This window comes from Nannobrachium achirus, assembly GCF_963921795.1.
Source record: "Nannobrachium achirus genome assembly, chromosome: 18".
NCBI lineage: Eukaryota > Metazoa > Chordata > Actinopteri > Myctophiformes > Myctophidae > Nannobrachium > Nannobrachium achirus.
The window spans coordinates 16,501,015-16,518,557 of NC_137825.1; the positions used below are offsets into that span (position 1 = coordinate 16,501,015).

A 17,543-nucleotide genomic window follows, 5' to 3' on the forward strand; every position below is an offset into this window, starting at 1 on the left:
GACGAGAGAGGCACAGTTATGGACAGAGCAATAAAGGAATTCAGAAGATTTAATTCTCGTGTTTATTTTTAGCATACCTTTTCATTTGTTCATTTTTGCATATTTGACTCACTCCCTCATTCCTTGACTTAGTTGATTAGTGTGCAGCCACCTTAAGAGGTGCTTTATTGTATTTTGAGGAACCGCATGGCTTCATAGAAGTCCACACCATGCCAGGTTTTTTGGAGTATTATTTGACCCCTTTCAACGTGGTGTCCCTGTGTTTAGGAGATGTTGATATAAGTGTACTGTAGGTTATAAATCAAAAATGTTCTAAACTTTCAACAACTAGTAAGACGCCTCAGGGCGACATTCTTGGCCATCTGGCCAGTGATGTATATCGGACCAGTTACCCATATATGGAGATCCATGTACATGCTTACTCAGTTATTTGTTATGTATATATATATGGAGGCCGATGTGGCCTCCATATATGGGCATTCCCATATGAAGTCCTGTTAGATATGGGCTTAATACTAAATAGTGATGCCATCAGGGAACTCCTGGGCATAAAAGGGATTCTGTTAGTGTGACATCACAGTGAAACAAGAGCGTGATGTCAGAGCGGCAAACCCATTCTGTTAAGAGTGGTTCCCCTGACATCACAGTGACGTCAATGCATGATGTCAGAGCAACAAACCCATAGAACCACAGTATCAGGCGTTATAGACAGAGATACATACATACATACATACGGACAAGCTGTGACCGTTCAAATGCTAATCTGCGATCTACGGTCGCAATAAAAAAGCTCACAGCATGTCACAACTTACTGTGAGCTTGTAGATTGGCTCTTTTCACTGTTCTTCGTATGACACACTGTACAGAGCGGATTGGTCTCTTCCAGTATAGAACAGTGATGAAACCCATCTTTAAAACACGCCGGTTTTGGATGGACCCAGAGGGAGGCAGCCTCAGCCTCCTCTGCGTTTGTACCGCATGAGTTTGCTCTGTGTACTGCAGCACTGCACAGAGAGCAGGAGGAGCCCTTTGAAACCAACCACTGTGATGATGACTCAAGCTTAAAGCCCTGACTAAGGGCCTTTGACAAGGCTGCATCGTCTGGCTGCCCCAAGGTTGACAGCATGGCTACACACAGTGCTCATTCTGCTGCAGGAATGCTGCTCAGGTGTGTCGCACCAAATTCTGGGCCTTGGGTACTTTAACCAATGACAAATAGCAGATATACAAGCTTGTAGATCTGCTATTTCTTTTTTAAATCATGACAATTTGTGCGAGTCTTTGAATATTTCAAATCCTTCTAAGGTTTTTTGAAAAACCTATGCTTCTATGTCAGTGGTGCTCAAACCTTTTCATGTGAAGGACCCTCAAAATGATAATGTATTGACTGCCCCATAGGTCGAAGTCCTGTTGGGTCGAACAGCGTCGGTAGGTTAGATAATCACCCGCGAGCGTCGGCAGGTTAGATAATCACCCGCGTCACGGTTACTGAGGTTAGGTTTAGAGTTAGGGTTAAAGTTAGGCATAGTTTTACTGAGGTTAGGATTAGGGTTTGTGTTAGAGTTTGGTGGTCGATCCAAAGGGTGTTCGACCTAATGACATGTTACCGGCCACGGACCCCATCTCAAAATATTTCGTTCCAGGGACCCCCCAAAAGCAAAATTTGTGTTACAAACGTTCGCTTAAAAAATACATATAGTCAAAGATTTGCACACATTTTCACGACTTTTCAAAAATAGCAGATCTACAAGCTCGCAGCGCGGCACTCGATGCCGCGCTGTGAGCTTGTATATCTGCTAAAAAACGCACAGCCGTAGCCACTTGTCGCACTGCTAATTCGGATCCGGTGTTCATGAGGTCGTAGAGAATCATTGTTTTCTTTAAAAAAAATGAAATTGTCCGTTTTGGTTCAAGTCGTTCAATGTCTAAAAATACACATTAAACCAACAACCTACACTGATGATATTGCTGTCAAACAAGTCTAAGCTGTCTCAGAAATCTACAAAAATATTTTATACAATTTTATACAATACATAGTGGGGGTCCCTGCTTTATCTCTCTCTCAGCTAAGGGGTCCTGGCATGAAAACGCTGAAGACCCCTGATTTACTTCTGGTATCTCCCCAAAACCATGTCAAAACTTATGTTTCTATTTTGGGGGGTTCTTGAGAGAATGTGGATTTGCCCCTTTGTGTAATATCTGTCATGACATTTCACCCATTCGCCTGCAGCTGGATCAGTTTCAGGCAGTGGAATGGAGTCATGCGTGTAATTTGTCATAGTTAAGTGTGTTAAGTGTGCGTGTGTTTTATTTGTAACATCCCTTACGGGTTTAAGTGACAGCAGTGATTGCAGGTGTGTCTAGTGCGTGTGTACCATGAAAATGTCCCTGGGACAAAATGACACTGGGAGGATTGTTCACTCTGTGTACTCTCTGTATATCCTGTTCATCACAGGCTCTCAGTGCATTCTGGGTAGTTTGAGGCAGAGCCAGTAAATCCTGGGATAAGAGAAGCTATCACTTCTCTGTTCCATATACTAATATATGTTTAAAGATTATTTCTTAAGCCCTGCTTGCAGTGTGTTAACTAAGGATGGCATTTGTCGGTCTGTGACATGACTGTCTGTCTGTCTGTCTGTCTGTCTGTCTGTCTGTCTGTCTGTCTGTCTGTCTCTCTGCCTCCCTGTCCGTCCATCCATCAATGGCCCAAACAAGATACAGTATCTTAAAAACTACCGGCTGGCTTCATGCTATGCAGAAGATGAATCCTATAGATTTTGGTGACCCCCATGGCCTTTCCTCTAGCACCTCCTTCAGTCAATAATATGGCCACCACACTCCCAAGTCCCAACATAATGTGCATTCTTCTTGGTCCGTTAACCCCTTTCAACATGGTGTTAACACAAGTTGGGTGTAGAGAGCAGCACAACCGGTATGTCTTTGCCATTCGATAATAATTATGCAACGTGAGCGGAGTAACATGCAGCATAATTCTTGAACGCGGCACACACAGCAGCACCTTCTGTAGGTGTCATGTGTAAGACTAATTACTGTACAATACATTAGAAGCTTCACACCAGGGAGCTGTGAAGAACAGACACAGTGTACCTTACTGTTGGTCTCTGGGGATAGCAACTGCCTTGCCCAAGGGTACAGTGCGCCTCCACCAGTAGTGTTTGTTGAGGATGGACAGACTGCTTTGATGATGACAGTACTGAACTGTAAGTTGCGATTTTTGCCTCGAATAGGATTAGAATAGGAAGAATAGGAGATCTATATGTCATGCTCTCAATGCATCATGGTGCCACGGCACGCACTGTGAGCTTTTAGATGGCCTATTTTTGTACGCCACCATTGAACAACAAAGTATTATCAGCTTCTCGATTATTCGATTAACCTACTGTACATTAGAATTTGTTAGAATACAGTTATTCTAACTCATTGTACTCTGCACTCTGCACTTTCTTTGACTGATATCTTGCCCTGTGTCTATTGTTTTATTGAGTGTTCTAGGTCGTTTATCATGTTTTCAGTGCATCTATAAGTGACACTAAGTGACAATAAGGGCAGTTTCAACTTATTTAACTCAAGACAACGACAGGAAGACAGTCAAACTTTATTATTCGCTCTAAACTCTCACAAGGGACTCTTCTGTGACATGACATTCTCTATCTCCCAAAGCCCCATATTCCACAGCGCCCCTGTGAGGCACATAGGAACCATTACAGCTGAACAAAGTGTACTCTGGTATGGAAGAATCTTGGCCAATGTGAATGCTGTACCAGCGAGGGGACCAGGCAATCGTATTCAGGAACAGTTCGAATCAATCGGACCCAATCTGAATCCGCCCTAAAGTGAATCTGACTCCGCCCTAAAGTGAATCTGACTCACCCTACTGTGTGTACAGTACAGTATGTTGTGCGTGTCATGTTTAATACCTCCATGTTTCTTTGTTCTTCCATCATCACACTCAGTGACTTGATAACAGAGCAAGCTGAACAGTGTGAATGTAGGACCTTTCTAAATTCTACTACTCTGAATAGAAAAGTGGAAAAGGCCTGGAGCCCTGCTCCACGTGTCTGAGTGTCTCATGGAACAAGTGTAGTCTTTTGTGGTTACATGCATAGTATACACATGCTTAAAATAGGCTATATGCGTGTCCGCATTGTGAGTGTGTACACTGCACAGCATGTGGGTAAATTAATAGCTGTGTGTTTGTGTGTGTGTGTGTGTGCGCGCGCTTGTGTGCGTGTGTGTACCAGGCCTCCACAGTCGGTTACACGGTTACATACAAATGCTTAAAATACCGGTAGGCTATATGCGTGTCCGCGTTGTGAGTGTGTACACTGCACAGCATGTGGGTAAATTAATAGCTGTGTGTTTGTGTGTGTGTGTGTGTGTGTGTGTGTGCGCGCGTGCACGTGCGTACCAGGCCTCCACGCTACTGTGCAACCTGACACGTGTGACACCACAGGGAAAAGGCCCTCGGCCCACAGACTGACCAATTGGTTGGCACTGGCGTATTGCATGACAAACGTGGCACAGGATCACAAAGGACAAGTGTGGGTTTAGAAAATAATAGTCCTCTCTGTCACTGCCGTCCTTGTGGTCCCTCCCTGTGTCCTTCCAAACAGAGAGCCTCCTCGGGGACCCCTGGGCCATGCAGCCTCCTCTGACAGGTGTGGGGGCGTACGCCGTACGTGGAACAGGATTTCACTTGTTTTTGACGGCAGACCTTCAAACCGCAACGAAGGTCAAGGTGGCACTGTTGGCAGTGTGATCACGACTCTGTCTGATACCCAGGGGCGTCACAAGGCGGGGGAAAAGTGGGACTGGGTTGCTAGGGCCCAAGGTGGAGGGGCCGTAATTATTTTATACTTAGATATTGGAAAAAGCTTGCAGATCTGCTAGTTTTGAAAAATCCTGAAAATTTGTGCGAGTCTTTGAAAATTTCAAATCCTGAGAAACCTGTTTTTATGTCAGTGGACAGTGCTCAAACTTTTTCATATGAAGGACCCCCCAAAATTATGTATTTGGCCACGGACCCCCATCTCAAAATATTTAGTTCCAGGGACCCCCAGAAGCAAAATCTGAGTTACAAATGTTCGCTTCAAAAATACATATATATCAAAGATTTGCACACATTTTCACGACTTTTAAAAAATAGCAGATCTACAAGCTAGATAGATAGATAGATACCTTTATTATCCCAAGGGGGAAAATTTGTTGCCCAGAGGCAGCACAGCAGTATAAGGTTATTTACAAAGTTACAGAGAAGTATGAAAAAGATAAAAAGAAAAAACAAGAACAGAGTACAGAGTACAGTAAGTACAGTAAGAGCAAGGTACAACAGGAAAGGGAACGAATAATATATATACATAAAGTGTCTTAAAGCACGACTATCAAAAAATAATACAGTGCCCAAATCAAAGTGACCATACAGTCAATGCTAGTTAGTGCAACAAGTATCTCTACATCAAGTCAAACACAAGCAGAAATACTAAAAGAAAATTACTAACACAACCTAATAGTGCAGTGTCCAAAGGTCAGAGCGATAAAAACAACTAGCAAAAAAGATTAAAAATAAACAAGAAAGGGTGCTGCGGCAAGACGCACAAAAAAAAAAACACCCTCCCTGGAAGCTTGCAAGTGCCGCGCTGTGAGCTTGGATATGTGCTATTTTTCAATAGCTAAAGTATAAAATAATTCCAGTCCCCTCCACCTTGGGCCCTGGTAACTCGGTCCCACTTTTACCCCCCTTGTGACGCCCCTGATCACGACTCTGTCTGAAACCTGTCGGGAGCCAGACTGCTACAGTGGCTGTGGGAGGAAAACAAAGATGGGGAAAGTGATTTGAATAAATAATACAGGCATGCATATATAACAGTGAGGCTTTTTAATTGCGAGTTCAGAATGTCTTAAAAGTGTACTTTTAGTTGAAGGGCAAGCATGGAGTGAAACATTGTGTCGGTGAATTATTTCATTTATTACACTGTAAAATGAATATATTTTCAGGAGTTTGTTTTAAATATATTCCTTAGATTGTTAATTTACTACTTAAGCAAATCGTAATACAATACTTTGTGAATTTTAGGTTAAAATCTGAGTTGTATTAAAGAATCCAATAAATTGTCTGGTTCTTCATCAACAAATGGAGTAGAGTAAAATGTAATATCTTGCATGTACAGTATGCCAGTCCTTCAACCCAGCTCATGCAGGCTACAGTATACATCTCTGGTTTGATAGTGAGGAACTCGCCCAAAGTCAGTGAGTGGCAATCCATGATTTCAGTTCTGCTTTTCCCAATTCTTATAAATCTACTGTAGATTACCTCGAGAGAAAAAAAAATAGCTCCTGCATGGGTGAATAATACATTGGTTAACTTCAAGGCATAGAGTCAGAGATGAACTCTGACCTTGTGTTGTGAACGTGACCGTGAATAATTATATACAGTATGGTAGTATCACAGGTCCTGACCCTACCTACCCTTATCTCATCTGCCAAGTTTCATCCAAACGGTGTGAATAATCTCTGTGACAGTCACAGTGCTGCTAGGCCATGATGGCCTCAGGTGATGCAAGGTAACAGAATGCAACCCTGATGAATCACTCTGACTTTCTGGTGGAAAAGAAAATCTAATTACTATTAATTTGACACACACACACACACACACACACACACACACACACACACACACACACACACACACACAAAAGGAAAATAAAATACAGTGTGGTGGGTCATAATTATGTTTAGTTTGGGCACTGTATTTTATTGATAGTTGTGCTTAAGGATTGCTTTTTTTTGTTCAAGTTGGCTGTCTCACGTTGAGCATTGACAGTTTTTTGACACTTTGTGTACTGTATATATATTCTTCATTATTTTTCTTGGATGTACCTTGCTCTTTACTGTAATCTGTTCTTTTTTATTCTTTTCATACTTTTCTGTAACTTTGTGAAAGTCCTTATACTGCTGTGCTGCCTCTGGGGGACTGATTTTCCCCCTTGGGATAATAAAGGTATCTATCTATTTAGTGGAACCAGCAGTAAGCACCACAGCGTACGTATATTTTGGCGAGCTTCCATGTTGCGTTCAGGGTAGCTCTGGCACAACTCAAAAGGCAGAAGAAACAGGAGTTAAAGATGAAAGCAAAGTCAGTCCAATGGCCGAGAGACTATAAGGATGTCTTTGTGTTACGGTGCGAGTCTATCTGGAGAGAAAATGAATAGCGTCAGTGTCAGTCAGTCTCTCCATTCTCTTTGCTCTCTCTCTCTCTGTCTCTATTTCTCTCCTCTCTCTCCCTCCTCTCTCCAATCCTCTCTTTCTTTCTGTCTGTCTGAGTCACTTGCACAGTCACTTGTCAGGACTCTGATGCTCTCAAAGGTCTATTTCAAAAGCAGTTTAATCATTGTGGTGGTAGTCATTATGTAACAATACATTCCAAACATAGAACCGAGCCTGCCAGCCATTTAGACACAGGGTGTATTCACATAAACTTGGCGGACAGGTTAGATCATGAATGTGAATGACTTCATATTTATGCATTCGTGGGCATTCCTCTATCTGTAGGAAGGCAAGAATACTTACTCTACAGAGAATTAAAGTAGTCATCTTACACCCTTTCATGTCCGTGAATAAGAATTCAATCAGTTTGAGATGACCGCAATATCAGTCATACTGTACAACACTGAAAATCACAACAAGAAATTATAATAATTAGTCCTATAGCTGGTCCTAGCAGCACACAGTGCATTAAGTAAACACTGTTGAAGTTGAACTGAATGAATCAGTGATTTTCAAAGACGGGTTTACTTTGAAGACGCCCATGCCAGGGGATCTTGAGGAGGTTTAGAAAATAGTTTGTCAGTGACTGTGACTTACACTACAGTATACCCAACTAACCAGCCTATCCCAGTACTTTTGAAGTCTCACCACACCTACTTTATACAGTACATAAAGGTCAGAACAATTTGTTTTTTACAACTATTTACAATTTAGGTGTTTAGCAGACAGTCTTATCCAGAGTGACTTCAAAAGTACAATGTAGTGCTGGGTGATATTTCAAACAACTCGAATTACGATGAGTTAACATGTGTTTCCCCATAGTGAAAATAGACGATTTACAAGCTTGTAGGTCGGCTGTTTTCAGTGTGTTTTGTAGGCCACCATTGCACAACAAAGTATAATCAGATTTGGTTGATTATGAAAAATCTATTAAGATTTATTTGTGTTGATTTCTTGATATTTAAGAGGGGGAAACCCTGCTTCTCGATTAATCGATTAAACCTACATGAGCACGATGAAGTCGTTTGTTGGTTCTAAATGTTGGTTTCGATATATATTTTCGGTTAATTTCCCAGCTCTAGTGCAAGGTGAGCTGCATTATCCCTATTCAGCCAACCACAGGTTAAATCTCATAACAATCTAAATAGGCAGCAAATGCTGACACAAAAAAATGTTCTAGTGCTACTACTAGGGCTGTTAACATTCCTCAGAAATTAAATTTGTATTAATATTGAATGTTATTAACATTCAATAAAAAAAGATGACAGGGACAATAAAAAAAAACATTGCATCAAGTTATAAAAACATAATAATATATTTTTTTGTTTTTTTATAACTTGATACATTGTGGAATATTCGAGATTTGAATATTAATTTACCAGTCCTAAGGGGCACTTAATCTGTGGTCCTGACACTCGGAGCAGTGCCCAGCAGGTTGTTGTAGGGACAAGAGGGACAGACTATTACACTTTGTGGGCAGTGTTGTAGGGTTGGATCGTACCCTGCAGCTAGACTGTATATATAGGGGGGTGTTAAATCATATCTGACAACACAGACCATATGGGGCTGCCACGGACAACATCTATTAGGGATTTGCAGCCTTTGCAGCTGTGTGTGTTGTGTTGTACACTGTTTTGCCTCAAAGGGTGCCTGTAATGTATTAACAATAACAGATCCCTGCATGCAGCGGTGTCGCACCAATTTCTGGGCCCTGGGTACGAGTATTCTCCCCCCATGAATGTTCTTCATAGGGCGAACGCATTATTATATGCGTTATTTTGTGCTTTAACTATTGAAAAATAGCAGATATACAAGCTCACCGCGCTGCAAGCTTGTTATTGCTATTTTAGAAAAATCTTGAAAATTTGAATTGAAGTCTGAATATTTTAAATCCTTATAAGGTTTTTTTGAAAAACCCATGTTTCTATGTCAGTGGTGCTCAAACCTTTTCATGTGAAGGACCCCCAAAAAGATATGTACCAGGCCACGGACCCCCATCTCAAAATATTTCGTTCCAGGGACCGCACAGAAGCAAAATTTGAGTTGCAAACATTCGCTTGAAAAATACATATATTCAAAGATTTGCACACTATTTTCAACTTTTCAAAAATAGCAGATCCACAAGCTCGCAGCGCGGCTGTGAGCTTGTAGATCTGCTATTTTTCAATAGCTAAAGTATAAAATAATTAATGCCCCTCCCTCCACCATGTGCCCTATAGTAACTCAGTACTTATACTGAAGAAGACCCTAACAGGACGAAACGTCTATTTTTGCTTGTCAAAAAATGTTTGGAGCGACCAAAAAAGTGAATGCGAGCTACTTTCTTTGTTCCTGGTATTACTGCGTTGGCAGTTTTAGCTCGGCACCGAAGAACGGAGGATGTGCGTTATTTTTCTTTGAACCCTAGTAACTCAGTCACACTTTTCCCCCGGCCCCTTGTGACGCCTCTGCCTGCTTGTAATGCTTTCTTGTCTTTGGCATGTGTTCCAGCGTGCTGCTAGCTGCTGGTGTGGGATCTAGAGGCAGAGGAGAGGACAGGAACAGAGAGAGAGGCGAGGAGAGGAGATGGAGTTCTCAGACGGCTTATTGCTGCAGGTCAACAGTGGAGAACAAGGAGTTAACCGCTGGAAAGCTCCCAGCGATGACTCGGTAAGTCCCGGACTCCTGACTGGAGGCTTTTGTCTTTACCACCTTTAACAGTTCTACTGCCAGATTTATTATTTATTTATTGGGGCTGGTGCCAGCAAAAAGCAGCTTACCTTTGCGATGTTAAAGAAAAAGATCTATTCATTACTTCCAAACGATTTTATATATAATAATAATAATAATAATAATAATGCATTTTATTTATAACGCACTTTACATTCAGAGAATCTCAAAGTGCTACAAGGTTAAAAGCAAGGCATAAAATGGCAGACAATCAGTTTGTAATAGGCTACTAAAACAGTTTCAAGGTAAAATGTTAAAACTAAGCAACACAGGGCAAGTGCAAAATAAATAAAACAAATAAAATAATAAGAAGGCAAGTCCCAGTAAAATTAAGAAAACGCTTTGTTAAAAAGGTAGGTTTTTAGTCCCTTTTTAAAAACGTCAGTGGACTGTGGTGCTCTCAAGTGGTCGGGGAGGGAGTTCCACAGATTTGGGGCCGTAGAGCTGAAGGCCCGGTCACCCATGGTGCGGAGGTTGGTGTCTGGGATGAGGAGAAGGTTGGTATTGGAGGAGCGGAGGCTTCGAGTGATTGGTTTTGGTTGGAGAAGTTCTTTAAGATAGGGGGGTGCATTTCCGTATATGCACTGGTGGGTGAGGAGGGAAATCTTATATTGTGTCCTGAAAGCAATGGGGAGCCAGTGAAGGGAACGGAGGATGGGTGTAATGTGGTCAAACTTTCGTACTCGCATCAGGATTCTGGCAGCACTGTTTTGTATATATTGTAGCCGTTGGAGGCTCTTGGTGGGGATCCCTATGAGTAGGGCATTGCAGTAGTCCAGCCTGGAGGAGATGAAGGCGTGGATGAGTTTCTCAGCGTCTGGTTGAGTGAGTGTGGAGCGGAGTTTGGAGATGTTTCTGAGGTGGAAAAATGAGGTCTTACAGATGTGTTTAATGTGTGTCTCAAGATTGAGTTGTGGGTCCATTTTCACCCCCAGGTTGGTGACTGAGGATGAGAGGGGGAGATTTTGACCGGAGAATGAGATGCTGGTGATGGTGCATGATTGGATCTGGTGGGGGGTGCCAATTAGCATGGCCTCTGTTTTTGAGCTGTTTAACTGAAGAAAGTTGAGATTCATCCACGCCTTGATCTCCTCCAGGCAGGTGGTCAGCGTGGAAGATGGAGAAGGTGCTGGCTGTTCTGCGGGGGTGGTGAGTGAGATGGTGGTGGCTGGTTTGCGGGGAGGTGGGTTTATTTTTAGATATAGTTGAGTGTCATCAGCATAGCAGTGGAAGGAGATACCATGTTTGCTGATGACGTGACCGAGGGGGAGCATATAGAGGGTGAACAGTGTGGGGCCGAGTACGGATCCTTGGGGGACACCGCAGGTGACCGTGTGTGTCCGGGATTGTTTCTTACCCAAGGAAACGCACTCAGTTCTGTCAGTGAGGTATGATTGAAACCAGGTTAGAGCAGTGGCAGAGAGTCCGATGGAGTGAAGGCGGGTGAGGAGGATGTCATGCTGAACCGTGTCGAAAGCTGCAGTGAGGTCAAGCAGGATGAGTAGTGAGGGGGAGCCTTTGTCCGATGCCACCAGTATGTCATTAGTGACCCGGACGAGGGCTGTCTCCGTGCTATGAGCTGCACGGAAAAAAAAAAAAAAAAAAAAGAAAAAAAAAAAAAAAAATATATATATATATATATATATATATATATATATATATATATGAATTTTTATTTATTATATGTGTGCTTTAGCCAAGCTGGCGGCAGAGGGCAGCCTTATGCAAAGAATGGATGTGAATTGGGCCACTCCGCTTGCCGTCGTTCAGAGCATAGAAATGCATAATCTAGATCAGGTCCACAGAGAACAGCCAGGAAGTGAATTGGACATCATGGATGTTTACGTGTGGTGGAGATTTGAAAGCAGCATTACGGGAGATGTTTTTACTGTACACACCCGCGCGACCCCTCATCAGCTTACAGTCATCAGACAAGGTAAAAGAACGAGCGTTCGTATTGGCAACGAGCTGGGGTCAAAATTGGGGCCAACGGGAACGTCCGAAGCAGTAAAAGAGTTAATACTTATATATTCTTTTTTTATACTCATGTATTCAAAACAAGTACAAATTGCAAAGTACATTTTCAGATAAAAAATAGTGAACATAGCATATCTACAAGCTCAAGGTGGTAGGTAGATCAGCTATTTTCAGTACATTTGAAATGGGGCTTAAAGGAGTAGTTCACCCCCAAAATGACTTTTTTTCTATTGATTACTCACGGCATGGAGACTTCACAAAAATTTGATTATAGTCAATTTATCCTGACAGTTTCCCCATCCAGTACCATGCATTCGGGTCCCCATCCGGAATCAATGGGGATACATTTACTAGAATCACATTTTTGTCTTAGGAATGTGACAAATACAAACAAATATTATTGAACTCAAGTCTACTATGGCGTGAGTAATCAAAAGAAAAAAGTCATTTTGGGAGTGAACTACTCCTTTAAGTGGTTAATTCATAACATATTTTTGGTCCCAAGTGTCCCTTCTTGGAAATGTGGTGAAGTCAAAAGTACAATATTTCTAGAATGTGAGATTGCAAAAAACTAAAAACATATATAAGTAAACGTACCTAGTTGCTTGGCTGATGAGGTTCTTCTCCATATGCGTGTGTACAGGAGCGCAGCTCCAGTCCCTCAGTGCTGCGCTGTGTGAGCAGCACGTGGAAGGAGGGACTGTTGAACCGCAAGAGACCCTTCGTGGGCCGATGTTGTCACACCTGTACCCCACAGAGCCAGGTATGTTAAACACATTAGGTGCCTTTTATTTTGAAGGGATCTCAGCCGTAGAGTGCCGGGATTTCCTCCCATAGGCGGGCGCTCTTATTTTGAAAAGCCAGAATGAAAATTAGCACATTTTGGTTCACTTTTTTTTTTAACTTTAACCCGGATGTTTTTATGTAAGGACACTGTAGAAGCGATTGCCAGCAGAAATCTATCATTGGAGCGCTATTTTGCCATGAAAAAATGCGGACATAACATGTTATACTCTATACTGTATATTCACTGATCATATTCGGGATAAGCACTCTACCGCCTTTCTTTTATTTCCCGATGATCTTCGGGATAGGCACTATGAACCCACCACGTTTGTCTGCTATTTTTGACGGAGGTGGAAATAGCTATGCGTTGTATCTGGCGAGGTGTCACCTACTGACCCCCACAATCAGATGAGCCTTGAGCCTAAAATACATTCATTGTCTGCTAAAATACAGCCAGTAGCCGGCGTGGTGTGTGTGTGTGTACGCGTGGTTCTGTCTGTCTGTCTGTCTGTCTGTCTGTATGGTTTGAATTATGACATAGATATGCTCATGGATATTAGCTAGCTAGTGGAGGGAGAGGTTTTGACCCGGCAAAAATGTAAATTGGAGTGGAATTTAAAATAAAAGCGACAAAGTATAAATGAAACCTGTAACTCTCAGTACTACTCATGTTACAGTACATGTACTAACTAGCCACTAATAGAAATCTCCATTTCAGCTGATGACTTAACTTGTACTGTGTCTTGTTGTTGTTGTTGTTGTTGTTGTTGTTGTTGTGTCCCCAAGGAGAAGCTGTTCAACGCCAGTATTCCCTCTTTGGGACTACGCAATGTCATCTACATCAATGAGACCCACACCAGGTATCAAGAGAACACTAATTCATGTACATTAATGTCATCCTCACCATCAAAACAAGATCTATCCATCTATTAATCAATTTATATCATATCTCCTGCCACCTTCTTCCAGTGTTAGACATCAGTAGGGATGGGACGATATGAACATTTCATATCACGATTATTGTGACCAAAGAAATCTCAATTTACGATATTATCGCGATAATCAAAATCCATTATCCTGGGGCGGAACATTTGCCAAAAAATTGTAGATCTACAAGCTCAGAACGCAACGCGACGCGTTGTGCGCTTGTAGATCGGCTATTTTTTGGCGAAGACAGTTGATATAGAGTGGAAAAAAAGACTTTTATAAAAGATTATAGTGGGTTTTTTAAAAGAATTATAGAGGGTTTAAGTGGTACCAGATATGCAGCTCGGCAAATAAAAGGTGAATTGATCCCAGTGCATGACGGAGGACGATATCACGATAAATGAAATCTCCACAATATCGCTTATCGTCCCATCCCTAGACATCAGCCATCCATGATCTGTCCTAGAGTTGAGTAACCTGTCTGATTAAGTCAACCTGTGTCTCTGGCTAGCTTTCACTTATTGACCCCCACAATCAGATGACCCTTGAGCCTAAAATACACCAAGTCTGCCAAAAAGTCAGAGTCAGTAGTCTTCTTGGTGTGCACACGCGTGCGTGCGTGCGTGCGTGCGTGCGTGCGTGCGTGTGTGTGTGTTTGTCTGTAGGCAGACCTCATAGAAGAGGTCGGAAGCTCCATTAAAACAAAAATGTGTTGCCACTGGCCTGTCGTGAGTAAACCTGTCAGTCTAACATCTGTAGTTGGAGAAGGGGAGAGAACCTATTTATGGTCTGGTTGTCGTTGGTCTAGTCATCATGGCATCTTGGAACTTGCAACTGAATATTATATCTCTAATCGAGGAGAGGACACCACTATATACTATTTCAGAACAGCCCTACAAATGCGAGGCGTTGTGAGCTTGTAGATCGGCTATTTTCGGCAAAGAGCTTTGGTGTAGAGGGGAAAAAGAGCAGACTAAGTACAGAGTGAAAGGTCAAGTGTATTAAGTATTGACGGTTCATGTGGTTAAATATCTGAAAACACAAATTGTCATGAATCCAAAATACACTGATGATAGTGCTGTCAAACAATGAAACTATATGGAATCTATGAACAGGTTGTGGGGGTCCCTGCTTCATCTCTCTCTCTCAGCTAAGGGGTCCTTGGCCTGAAAACGTTGAAGACCCCTGGTTTAAATTGTGATTAGTTCTCGTGATGATGTAATGCAGAGCCTGAGGTGACCCATTGGTGAAGTGGTTTCTTTTGTGTTTACATTTCTATATGTGGAGGCAGTGAAAAGGGTTAAAAGGATGAATAATTGATCATGTTTGTTAGCAGACACTGGCCCACGCACGTGTAAAACACACCCTCTTGCAGTGATGTGCATGAATGAGGCGATGCGCCAATAGTGAGCGTGTTTTCAGCGAACTGTGAACTGTCTGAACGTATCCGTTTGCAACTAACGAACGTGAATTGAGCATCGTTAATTTCCTTAAGAGTTAACGGCGCTCACTTGTTTCAAGTAAGTGAGTAAAGGCACTAGCCAGGTGAACGCAACCCGGAGAACGCAAGGAACTTGAGTGCATGGGGAAAATATATTTGTTAGCAGAGAATGCATCTTTCTATCTAGTTTGAGACCGACAATACTTAAGGGCAAGTGATGCGTGCATTGCAGCTCGATTATCTAATCCTGGTGTCTGTTGCAGATAAAACATCAGGACCTCACAAGATTTCCGAAAATAGTTGGAACCTTTTTTGTTCGAAATCACAGTTTTCTTTCACGCAGCACACTGGTAAAGACAGGGAAAATAGGCAAAATAAAATGGCCATTGCAGTACTGCATCTCTTTACTCTCTACACAGTCACATTAAACATAATCCCAGTCTGTGATACTTTCTACCACTTTTTCGAGTCACGTGTTCAAATACTGGATTCTGATTGGCTAAATTCCGGAGGTTATGACAGAACAACTGCCGCAAAGTTGTGTGAGGACTTGTCCGAGATCAATGCGCCTCAGTGTACATCCGGGGACTTCAGGAGGTAGTCGGAACACCTTTCCCCCAACCAACAAATGACCGTGGCAACGGTCCTATGTTTACTAACGTGCATGCTATAGTCGCCGATTTATTTGGATCCAATGCAATCCGCCAACTTTAAAGCCCCTTTTCTCTGAACCTATGCCTTTCTGGAAGCGAACAGCCTCTATTTACGGCCGGAACGGTACTTCTAACTGACGTTAGCTTAGCTGTAAGCTAGACGCATGGATTAGTATGGAGTTGGCGCCATCTGTTGGTGAGTAGAAGATGTTGTTGGTGGAACTATCTGCTGTCTCGCGGAAGTTTTATAGGCAATAATGATTGTAACTTAAGATCCTTGCAAGTTACAACTATGTGTTTTCTTTCATGTATAAGGGAAAAAGTGGTAGAAAAGCTATTTACCACTCGGGGTCGGACATTATGCTCTGATAATGTCCTGTGTGAGGGTGTTATCGGACTCGGCTTCGCCTCGTCCGATCACCCCCTCACACAGGACATTATCAGAGCATAATGTCCTCTCACTCGGGGTAAATTGCTTACATATTAGCTCATACAGTGCCAGGCGACTTTTAGAGCAACTTTCTCACTATGGAGTTCCCTGCCAAGCGACTTTGGGCGACTTTTACTTAGAAGAAAAAAATTTTTTTTTTTTTTTTTTTTTTTTTTTTTTTGGACCCAATTAAATCTAGTAAACATGATTTCAATCGCGATTTTGCATGTTCCACCCCCCATACAACCCCATCTTTCAAACATGGCAGCCATTTTTGTTTACATCTGAAGAAAACATTATGGCTGATAAATCATGAATGCCTGAACGGATTTCCAATCTTTTTTTTTTGTTTGAAAGCTGTGAACAGCCTGCACAAACATGGTGCATGATCTGTGCATGGGCGTGCATGATCTGTGCACTATAAATTACATGGGAGTCTATGGAGGCTTCTGGCACTAGTGCCACTCGAGGGGCATTTTAAATTGGCAGTAAGTGAGTTAATATGAAGCGAATTAATTTACTTTATGGTTCTATCGAAAAATAATAGCTCGGAGAAGCTCACAGGTCTATAAAGATATATAAAAGTACATGGAACATGCTACCCTATATGGAGACAATCTTTGGCCAGTGTACAGTACAAACACATAAGGTACAATAAATAATCAAAAATGTTAGTTCCCTTTGACAATATTATGTTTGTATATGTCAGCTTAATGAATGCAAATGTGGTCATTATGATTACAATGATACATTGTGACATTAAAGTCAGCAATCTTCCCTGTTTTCCCCTGTGTTTCTGTAAGCAACAGCAAGAAATAAAAACCAAGCTTCTTTTCCTCATAAAATGAGACAATATGTATCCTTTAAGATCCATATAATGAGTTGCAAAAATCGCCAATCTGCAAGCTCAACTCGTTGGTCTGCACAGTTCTGCTATTTTGGATTTTTTTTTTTTTTTTTTACAATTTTACTAATTACTGTTTAGGCATTTAGCAGAGCAATTTACAAGTAAGGTAAACAATAAACGTATACCTCAGAGAGACAGTATGGCTGTAAACTAGGTTCACGAGTAAACCAAGAACCTAGGATCAGTCTAAACAATATACTATCAAAATATCAATAATTATTACATTGAAAAATTTGAAGCGCTTAGAATTTTCCCCTATCATGTCCCTAAAACAGAGGCACCAGGTTGAAAGTGGTTAATGAAGCTCACAGAGATGGAAGTGGCTTCAAGAAGGCAGAACAAATTGGAGAAGAGTGCATTGCAGGGCAGTTGAAGCGTGCTGTTTGAGCTGTCAGCTAACGTGTTGTGGTAGTGAATGTCTCCAGGCCT

At 41.9% G+C, this 17,543-nt stretch overlaps 1 protein-coding gene across 2 annotated transcripts in view; it reads left to right on the plus strand.

Annotated features, from left to right (window-relative positions):
• The window catches only part of gpam (glycerol-3-phosphate acyltransferase, mitochondrial), a 65,026-nt gene that overhangs the window by 5,457 nt on the left and 42,026 nt on the right, over nucleotides 1–17,543 (plus strand). For both annotated transcript variants that reach the window (XM_080746943.1, XM_080746944.1), the window contains exons 2-4: nucleotides 9,775–9,933; nucleotides 12,614–12,733; nucleotides 13,543–13,616. In XM_080746943.1, coding sequence (XP_080603069.1) covers nucleotides 9,850–9,933; nucleotides 12,614–12,733; nucleotides 13,543–13,616 — 278 coding nt within the window. In that variant the 5' untranslated portion in view covers nucleotides 9,775–9,849. The remainder of the gene's footprint in view (nucleotides 1–9,774; nucleotides 9,934–12,613; nucleotides 12,734–13,542; nucleotides 13,617–17,543) is intronic.